Source organism: Mobula birostris, chromosome 8, assembly GCF_030028105.1.
Source record: "Mobula birostris isolate sMobBir1 chromosome 8, sMobBir1.hap1, whole genome shotgun sequence".
Taxonomy (NCBI): domain Eukaryota; kingdom Metazoa; phylum Chordata; class Chondrichthyes; order Myliobatiformes; family Myliobatidae; genus Mobula; species Mobula birostris.
Window position 1 is genome coordinate 103,825,436 of NC_092377.1, and position 9,401 is coordinate 103,834,836.

Genomic DNA, 9,401 nt, shown 5'->3' on the forward strand with positions numbered 1-9,401 from the left:
TCCCAGCACAGTGCAGGCACACATCAATCCCTCTAGGGTAGGGGATGGTAGTGCTTGTGTTCTATAGGTCTGTGCACTGGCAGTACAGTGAGGTGCTTGTATTAGACCATAAGATATAGGAGTAGAATGAGGCCATCGGGTCGGTCCGCCATTCCCTCTCGACCCTATTCCAACATGACCCCTTTGGCATCCTCACTAATAAACAAAACCATCAAGCTCCACTTTAAATATACCCAATGACTTGGCCTCCACAGTCTTCTGTTGAAATGATTTCCACCAATTCACCACACTCTTTTCATCTGTTCTAAAGGTATGACCCTCTATTCTGAGGCTGTGCTTCTGGTCCTAGCCTCACCCACTATAGGAAACAGCTTCTCCATGTCCTCTCTGTCTAGGCCTTTCAAAATGCACAAAATGCTGTAGAATTCCACAGGCCAGGCAGCATCTATAGAAAGGACTGAACAGTCAACGTTTAGGGCTGAGACCATTCATCAGGACTGGAAAAAAAGATGAGAAGTTGGGGGGTGGGTGGAAGAAGCAGCGAGCTGGGGGGAGCGGATGAAGAAGTACAAGGTGGTAGGTGAAACCGGGAGGGGGTGGAGTATGAAGTTCAGAGCTGGGAAGTCTTTTGGTGAAATCGATATCGGGCAAAAGAAGGGGGAAAATGATGGGAGAGGCCAGAAGGCCATGGAAGGGGGACGGAGCATCGGAAGGAGGTACTCGGCAGGGAAGTTGATAAAGTGAGAGAGGTATATGGGGAATGAAGAGGGGCAGTTACTGGAAGCTTGAGAAATCGATGTTCATGTCATCAGGTTGGAGGCTGTACAGACGGAATATAAGGTGTTGTTCCTCCAACCTGAATGTGGCTTCATCGCGACGGTTGAGTAGGCCTTGGACTGAGATGTCGGAATGGAATGGGAAGGAGAATAAAAATGGGATTCCCAGCTCAGGACTTCAAGACCAACCTGCGCTTCCAGAGCTCAGCCGTCATGGCCCTGCAGGAGGCCAGTGAAGCTTACCTGGTGGGGCTCTTTGAGGACACCAACCTGTGCGCCATCCACGCCAAGCGAGTCACCATCATGCCCAAAGACATCCAGCTGGCCCGCCGCATCCGTAGGGAGCGCGCCTGAATCCGGCCTCGGCACCAAGCACAACAAAAGGCTCTTTTAAGAGCCACTAACTCAGTAGTGGAAAGGGCTGTCATTTCCTATTCACTCACCTTTTGTGTTAACGACACGCCGATTTCCTCTGACCTTCCCCTGTGGGTTTTGTGTAATATTGTTCAATAATTCATCCCGGTTTGTTACAGACTCTAACACGGCCGGACCCACCAACACTGAGAATCAGCAGTTCTGTGCCGTTGGGTTAACGGCAGCGTGAACACCGGAGATAAACTTCTCCCTCGCCGTTAGGGTTCCTGTATACTAGAGATAAACCTCTCCCCGTATGGGTCCCCATAACCCCGCCGTGTACAGCTGGTTATGGTGGGCAAGGTTTCTGGGTATTTGCGGTTGTTACTGTTACGGAGAATATGTTTTAATAAATGTAGCCTTCGTCTCCCGTTTCTAGTTCAGTCCACAGTTAAATAGAGCGAATTAACGAGTAAATACATATTTTTGCAGACAACGGTTCAATAATTACATTTTCGGCGGGCTTTTCAAATTTCAGGTTATCCGGGGAACTGGGGCACTTTCGGCGCTTCACTCGCTGCTCTCCGTTCATTGGTGAATGAGGCCGCTCTCTGATTGGGTTATTGCGCTCCAATCCCTGAACAATGCATTTATCCTGCACCTCACTGTATTCCTGTACTCACTGTCGCATGGGGCAGGCAGCAATCCCGATATTACTACCCTTGTGGTCCTGCTTCTCTGCTTCCTTCCTAACTCCCTGTAGTCTGTTTTCAGGACCTCCTTCCTTTTTTTACCTATGTCATTGGTACCAATATGTACCACAACCTCTGGCTGTTCACCTTCAAGATATCATGGACGTGATCAAAAACATCCCGGACCCTGGCACCTGGGAGGCAAACTACCATCTGTGTTTCTTTCCTGCGTCCACAGAAATGCTTGTCTGATCCCCTAACTATAGAGTCCCCTATCCCTTTGCTTTCTTCCGTGGTCTTCAACCCTCTCCTATCAGATTCCTACCTTCTCCAGTACCTTATCTCTTTCACCAATCAACTTCCCAGCTCTTTACTTCACCCACTCCCCCTCTCCCAGTTTCCCCTATCACCTGCCACCTTGTACATCTTCCTCCCCTCTCCCTACCACCTTACTCTGACTTCTCCCCTTCCTTTCCAGTCCTGATGAAGTGTCTTGGCCCGAAACATCAACAGTTCTCTCTTTTCCATAGATAGTGCTGAGTTCCTCCAGCATTTTGTGTGTGTCTGCACATTTTCTTGTGCAGTGTGTTTACCGGTTTTCCATGTCTCTTTCTAATCTATTGTAATCCTAATATTGCATTCCATTTGAATAAAAACTTAAACATACTGTATATTAAATTGTTAATAGTTCAATATGAGCTGAAGTGCCATGGTAATTTTGTCAAACTGTTCCTGCTACACTCATTTTTTTGCTCTCATTTCCAACGTACTGAATCCATTGCAGTTGTTCTCCACTCAGAGTGGTTCTGTGCCTTAATTACTCTCAGATCCTCAGATCCATCCCTGAAGCCCTAATGGATGTGTGGAACCTGTCCAACCTTTTCAAACTTTTTGAAGGTAGCTTATTTCATTGCTTATGTTTCGACATTAACTATACCCTAATTTTGAGGGCCAATATTGGATGTAAGATTGGGAAGAGGTTATGCTGTGACGATCAAGAGGTGAGTACTGTGAATGACATGACTATTCAGAATAACGCAAGTCATGTCTAGAAAAGATGAGCCAAGAGTTTAATCAGTGAGCACCAATGACAGTACACAGCTTAAGGGAACCTGTGCCATGTACCGCCATCTGATTTTCATGGCATTTGGAGGAGAAAAATCACGCCATTCTCTCCTTCATGCTGGTCCCATAGATCCACCTCCCTTGGGCCGAAGGTCACATTTCCATCTGCCATAGTTTTCTCTACTCAACCTGCCCATGCCCTTCAAAACTGACAGATTATTTCTAGACTTTGTCATTCATATTGTAAAATATTTCAAGGGGCCTCCCATATAAATTAGTAAACAAAATCTACCATGTGGCACATATCATTCAACAATTAATGCAAGTTACACAATGTTAAGCAGCAAACATTCTGTTGGAGGACTTTAGCAGGTCAAGCAGGATCTGTGGGGGCTGGGAATAAATTGTCGATGTTTCAGGTCAAAATCTTATCTCAGAATGTAATCTAGAAGAATGTGAAGTATGAGAATCTGCAACAAGGCAAAGGATGATACAATTCATGAGAGTGGCCTTGAAGTTCATGTCTACAAATCATTAAACAGAGCAGAACAGGAAGATGATAAACTGGGTACAAGGCAGAGAGGATGCTTTCCTTTACAAAAAGCAGCATAAAGTATCAGAGTAGGGAAGTTGCAGCATTCTGGAATTTATAATACCCAGGATTAAGGCACAGCTTGATTTCTGTGCACAGTCATACACCACTTTGCAAGAAACACAATTGCACTGCAGAGGAGATTTAGGTGGATGTTATCAGAAGTGGAAAGTTTAAGTGCTGAAAAAATACATTGTATTAGCCAGGGTCACTTCCTTTGGAACAGAAGAGGCTAAGGAGAGAATTAATGGAAGTCCAAAATTAAAATGATTCTGCAGAAAGTGAATAAGGAAGACCTATTTCCCTTAAACGTAGGATCAAAATCAAGGGGGACATGGACTTATGCACTCAGTGGAAGGATTAGAAAGGAAGAAAGGAGTTTTTTTTTCATTCTGTGGGTGGCTGTGTCATGGGATTCACTGCCTGAAAGTGTGGTAGAGGTGGAAGCTCTCATCTCATGTCGAAAGGGATTGGTTGTGGACTTTAAGTGCTGTGACCATTAAGGCCATTGCTGTAGTGCTGGAAGTGTTAAATAAATTAAGTGAAGTAGCTCCTTTTTAACCAGCACTCATATGATGGGCAGAGTAGCCTACTTCTGTGTCATCACTTTTGATTTTACAATTCTACAGCTGTATGATTCTTTTGAAGGTTAGAGCTACAGAACTGTCAGGATGGAAGTGGTTTCAGAGAAAGTGAATGAGCAGCTGACTCTGGAAGTTGTGGCAAGGCAAAGATTAATTCTTGTCCAGGCAAGGATGGATCGGAGATAAAGTACTGACAGCCCAGGAAAGTGAGGTCTTTGATGAATGCAGCTTCCATTTTCACAGGAGGAAACGGGAGCCATTTTGGCTTACTGGAGACAAGATAAGAATGTAATGGAAGAATACAAGGAACATACACCAACTAAGGGACAATTACTTTACTAATGTCAAAGTATCAGCAGTTGTTAGATTGTGGTTTCTATTGAATTTTAACACATATTGTCAATGGTAATTGATCTTGCAAGACATGAATTCAAACATACACAGTTTACCAAATGGTCAATATCAGTAACTGCTCTCAATTCTGAATAAAAACAACATTTCCCTGTTCAGAACTCAGAACAGTGTGGGTGACAGGGGCCATGCTGTTCTCCTTGTGCACAAGTAAAATAAAGTAGGATTGAGGAATGGGAGTTTTCAGAATCCTCCTCTATTTGTGCCCATGTCTGAAAGATTCAGTGGCAGAATTGAAACTAATGGCTGGTTATCTCACAGACAGGTTTGGTCAGCCATCACTGCTTGGATTTTTTCAGTGTGTCCAGCCATTAAGTTCTTTAGTTCCCAATAAACTCCTTTCTTTTAATCCTATTACGTGAAGCTTTTATATTCTCATCTATTTCCAAGGAGAAAGATTGAGAAGGAGCTTTATTTATCTCTGTAACATACTTGCACTGACAGCAACAGCAGAACAAGACTAATGGAATATACTTCAGGAAAGGCTTCCATTTCATGGATTGGTTTTATATATAAAGCTGATTGTATGTGTTTTATTCTCTTAGTTCAGTAGGTTTCAACACCTGCACAATTGCTTTGTCTTCAAGGATCAAAATTTTATCTTAAAAAAGGTGATGATGTTCAACAACAGAGGAAACCTTAGCATCCTCAATGTGCTGATTTTAGATCACAGGTGTTATTTTATGAAAGGGAAATGGAGATTTAAAAAATATATGAATAACATTGAATTCTCTTATTTGTGGTGAACTGGTCCCCCCTGTCCATTTTCACCCTCATCCTGATCTACGCAATTCCTCCTACAAGCCCCATCGCTTGGTTTCTTTCCCCTCCTCCACCGACTATATCCACACATCACCAGCTTATTCCTCCCACTATTTGCACCTTACCTCCACACCTCTGTCACTTTGTCCCATGCTCGACTTTCCTTTCTTACCAGATTCCATCATCTTTAGTTCTTTGTTGCCTCCACCTCCAGGTTTCTTTTGCTATTTTTGCTCTTCCCTACTCCATCCATCAATCATTCCTCCTCACCTGGATCCATCAATCAGTCACTAGAATTTGCTCTACCACTCCCCTTTGCTTTTTTATACTATCCCCTTTCTATCTTCGAATTCAGATGGAGAGTCTATAGCCAAGACATCATCTGTACATATCCTTCCAATGCTGGTAAACCTACTGAGTGTCCTAGAAAGGAATGTATCATCCTGGGAACAGATGCAGTGGTTCGAAGGAACTAGGAAAAGGGAATAGCATTTTTACCGAGACAGAGTATAGTCAAGGTAACTGCAAATTGGTAGATTTATAAAAGCTGTTGGTCAGCAATTTGTCTCCAGAGATGGAGAGAGAGAGATCAAGAAAGGGGAGAGAGGTGTCAGAAATGAACCAAGTGAATTGTGATAGCTGTGTGGAACGAGCTTCCAGCAGAAGTGGTTGAGGCAGGTTCGATGTTGTCATTTAAAGTTAAATTGGATAGATATATGGACAGGAAAGGAATGGAGGGTTATGGCTGAGTGCAGGTCGGTGGGACTAGGTGAGAGTAAGAGTTCGGCACGGACTAAAAGGGCCGAGATGGCCTATTTCTGTGCTGTAATTGTTACATGGTTATATACCTGCCCGCACCAGCCCATCAGCCAGTTCGTTCCAGATTGGAACCTCCCTCTGGGTGAAGGAAGAAATTCTTCCTCAGGCTCCTTGGAAATCACACACTCCTCTCCTTAAACCTGTATCCTGTCTGCCTGGAGTCATTAAAATACTCAGTATGGAAACAGGCCTTTTGGCCCATCTCATTGATGCCTCTCTGAACCAGTCTCACTTCCTCACATTTGACCCATGTCATTCTGACCTTTCCTGTCCATGTACCGGTCAAACTGTCTTTTAAACACTTTATTGTACTCACCTGTACCACTTCCTCTGGCAGCTCATTCCACATACTTGCCACCTTCTTCTAGTAAAAGTTATCCCTCCACCTAAAGGCTATGCACATTAGTTTGGACACCTCTATCCTGGGGAAAAGCTCTGACCATTTACCCTATCTATACACCTCATGATTTTATACTCCTTAAATTCACCACCCCTGCAGCCTCCTACACATCCCCAGATGACCACCAGTTTTGTGTCTGGTGTAATATTCAAATTGAGTAATATTCAAATCTTACTCCCATTCTCAGCTAAATTGTTGATGTAGATGACAAGAAGAAGGGAAACAGCACTGATCTCTGTAGTCTACCACTGGTCACAGGCTTCCAATCAGAAAAGCAGCCCTCCACCATCACCCTCAATTTCACAGGACTGTCTATGGATGTGGGAGTTGGGAGATTATGTTGCATTTGTACATGATGTTGGTGAGGCCATTCCCAGAGTATTGATGATGGTTCCTGATGAAGGGACTCGACTGCTTATTCCTCTCCATAGATGCTGCCTGACCTGCTGAGTGTCTCCAGCATTTTTGTGTGTGTTGCTCCGAATTTCCAGCATCTGCAGTGTCCCTTGTCCAAGAATGTTGTAGCTACTGGAACAAACCAACACCGGGGTGTTTAATCCTGTATGAAGGGCCTTCCATTCAATCTAAAGGTTTCAATCAAAGAATATTTTTGATAGTTTATTAAGCAACTAGCTTTCCTGAATCCCTCATTTGCATAGGATGGGCGCACTGCTTATTTAATCCAAATTCCGAGCGGGTTCCAAATATTTTTGGGACTAAAACCGACAGAAAAGTGCCTGTTCTGGCGAAAGCTCCCAAGAAGGGGCCAAGAAAGCCGCGTCCAAGGGCAGCAAGAAGCGCAAGAGAACGAAGAGGGAGACTGATAGTGTCTATATCTACAAAGCGATGAAGCAGGTTCACCCCAACACAGGTATTTCCTCCAAGGCCGTGTGCATCATGGGCTCTACCGTGAACAACATTTCTGACCGCATCGCAGGCGAAGCTTTCCGCCTAGCCCGTTACAACAAGCGGTCGACCATCACTTCTCGGGAGATCCAGACTGCCGTGCGCCTGTTGCTGCCCGGGGAGCTGGCCAAGCACGCCGTGTCGGAAGGGACAAAGGCGGTGAACAAGTACACCAGCTCCAAGTGAAGCTCCACAGAGTGCTGACTAAACACAACGGCTCTTTTAACAGCCACTCAATGTCTCGCTGAAAGAGTTGCTCCAATATTTCAACAGTGAAACATAACAACCAATTCCTTGGAGATTGTCAGTTTGGAAGCAATTGTGATTTATGTTGATGTCAGTTGGTGGTCCACCTGTCCGTCCTGTTCCATGCTGGGGTCTCTCTCCCTACCCGTCGTACAGACACCGAGACTTAACCTTTCCTATATCAGCTTGGTTTGATCTTCAGACATTCATACACAACTTTACACAAAGAGCTTATTCTTGCGGGGTAGATTTTTGCTGTTGTCTATGCAGCTTAATTGCGGTGATAGCGGTTAATTACCTGCCGTTAGGTGATGTAACTGTCCTGAATCCTATTCAGAATCTACTTGAGATTCACGATCCTTTCGCAAAACAACTTCACGTCGCAATCCCAAACACAGTTCATAACGTGATGCTTTTTAAATAATAAAAAAATACTGTCATGTTTTCTATCGATCAGCATTTGATCCGATCGGCAATTCAATACGAGTGTACCATACGGCAGAACTAACTTTCGGGGACTCTGCGGGTCATGCACAGTACTATGTATTATTTCTGTGTATCCTGCGTATTAATTTTAAATTATTTCCACGATTTGCCCTCTTCTGCACATTGCTGGTTTGACGGTGGGTGGATGTTCATGGATTATATTGTTTTCTTACTTTATTGGGGCCTATAAGAAGATGAAGTTCAAGGTTGTGTACGGTGTACATATTTGAGAAATAAACTTTGAATATTAAACTTTTGGGCAACATATAGTTTAAATGGATCAGGATCGTGTAACATCTCATATTCACAGATCTATTAAGCTTTGGCCTGTTCTATAAAAATATTTTGCTACGGACGCACACATTACACGTGTCTTTCCCTGTTGTCGCCTGTTCATTGGTGACTGAAGCCGCCGTCTGATTGGGCTTTTTCACTCACCAATGAGATTGCGCAGTTTACCTCCATTCAAGCGCCACTCCAGAATCATCCCGGAAGCGCTGACGATGGCGGAAGCAACTACATTCTCGATGAAAAGAGACAATTCGGGAATAGGAGGGAGTCCGGGTTGAAGGAGAGTGCTCCGAGTAGAAATAATGCAGTTTGTTTTTTCTTCAGGGGATGAAAAGCGATTTAGACCGAGTCTGTGGCAGACACCCAGAACGGAAATCCCCCAGACTCACCCAGTCGGTGCTCAGCCCTTCCACAGACAATCTGGGTGGCTCTGAAAAGAGCCTTTGGGTTTTTAAATTGTCGTTTTATGTCTTTACTTGGCCTTGGGGTTGGTGGACCCGCCGGTTTTCTTGGGCAACAACACGGCCTGGATATTGGGCAGTACCCCGCCCTGAGCGATGGTCACCCCTCCCAGCAGCTTGTTGAGCTCCTCGTCGTTGCGGACGGCCAGCTGCAGGTGTCTGGGGATGATGCGGGTCTTCTTGTTGTCCCGGGCCGCGTTACCGGCCAACTCGAGGATTTCAGCCGTCAGATACTCGAGCACAGCAGCCAGATAGACCGGGGCTCCGGCACCCACCCGCTCAGCATAGTTACCCTTTCTCAGGAGCCTGTGAACACGGCCCACCGGGAACTGCAGTCCGGCCCGGGACGAGCGAGACTTGGGCTTGCTCTTGGCCTTTCCGGTTTTCCCTCGTCCACTCATTTCAGCAAACTCCTTCGCAGAGAATGAGGAAATGGTTCCGCATTCACCAATTTTATAGCTTCTAGAGGATTGCGGAAGGACACTTACGATTGGTGGTGCAATGCTTTCTCCGATTGGTGATGTGGGAATAACCCAATCAGTGAGCTGTCCGATTC

The 9,401-nt window shown here is 44.9% G+C and overlaps 2 protein-coding genes across 2 annotated transcripts; one reads left to right on the top strand and one right to left on the bottom strand.

Moving 5' to 3' along the window:
* The first annotated feature begins 932 nt into the window (after nt 1–932).
* Nucleotides 933–7,547, top strand: LOC140202032 (histone H2B 1/2-like). The gene is made up of 3 exons (XM_072266893.1): nt 933–1,113; nt 1,310–1,364; nt 7,208–7,547. The coding sequence occupies exons 1-3, from the start codon at nt 933–935 to the stop codon at nt 7,545–7,547; spliced, it is 576 nt and encodes a 191-aa protein (XP_072122994.1).
* LOC140201559 (histone H2A) lies at nt 3,338–9,257 on the bottom strand. Its single transcript, XM_072265846.1, has 2 exons — nt 8,774–9,257; nt 3,338–7,039 (listed from the first exon to the last, which is right to left on the bottom strand). The coding sequence occupies exon 1, from the start codon at nt 9,244–9,246 to the stop codon at nt 8,857–8,859; it is 390 nt and encodes a 129-aa protein (XP_072121947.1). The 5' UTR covers nt 9,247–9,257; the 3' UTR covers nt 3,338–7,039; nt 8,774–8,856.
* Between the last annotated feature and the right edge of the window lie 144 nt (nt 9,258–9,401).

What these genes read in the sequence shown, in the direction of transcription:
- LOC140202032 (XM_072266893.1), top strand. Translation starts at nt 933, where the DNA reads ATGGGATTCCCAGCTCAGGACTTCAAGACCAACCTGCGCTTCCAGAGC. An exon ending in CCAGCTGGCCCGCCGCATCC is followed by an intron (nt 1,114 to 1,309) that starts GTAGGGAGCGCG and finishes GGTTTGTTACAG; the next exon opens with ACTCTAACACGGCCGGACCC. An exon ending in CAGCAGTTCTGTGCCGTTGG is followed by an intron (nt 1,365 to 7,207) that starts GTTAACGGCAGC and finishes TTCTGGCGAAAG; the next exon opens with CTCCCAAGAAGGGGCCAAGA.
- LOC140201559 (XM_072265846.1), bottom strand. Translation starts at nt 9,246, where the DNA reads ATGAGTGGACGAGGGAAAACCGGAAAGGCCAAGAGCAAGCCCAAGTCT.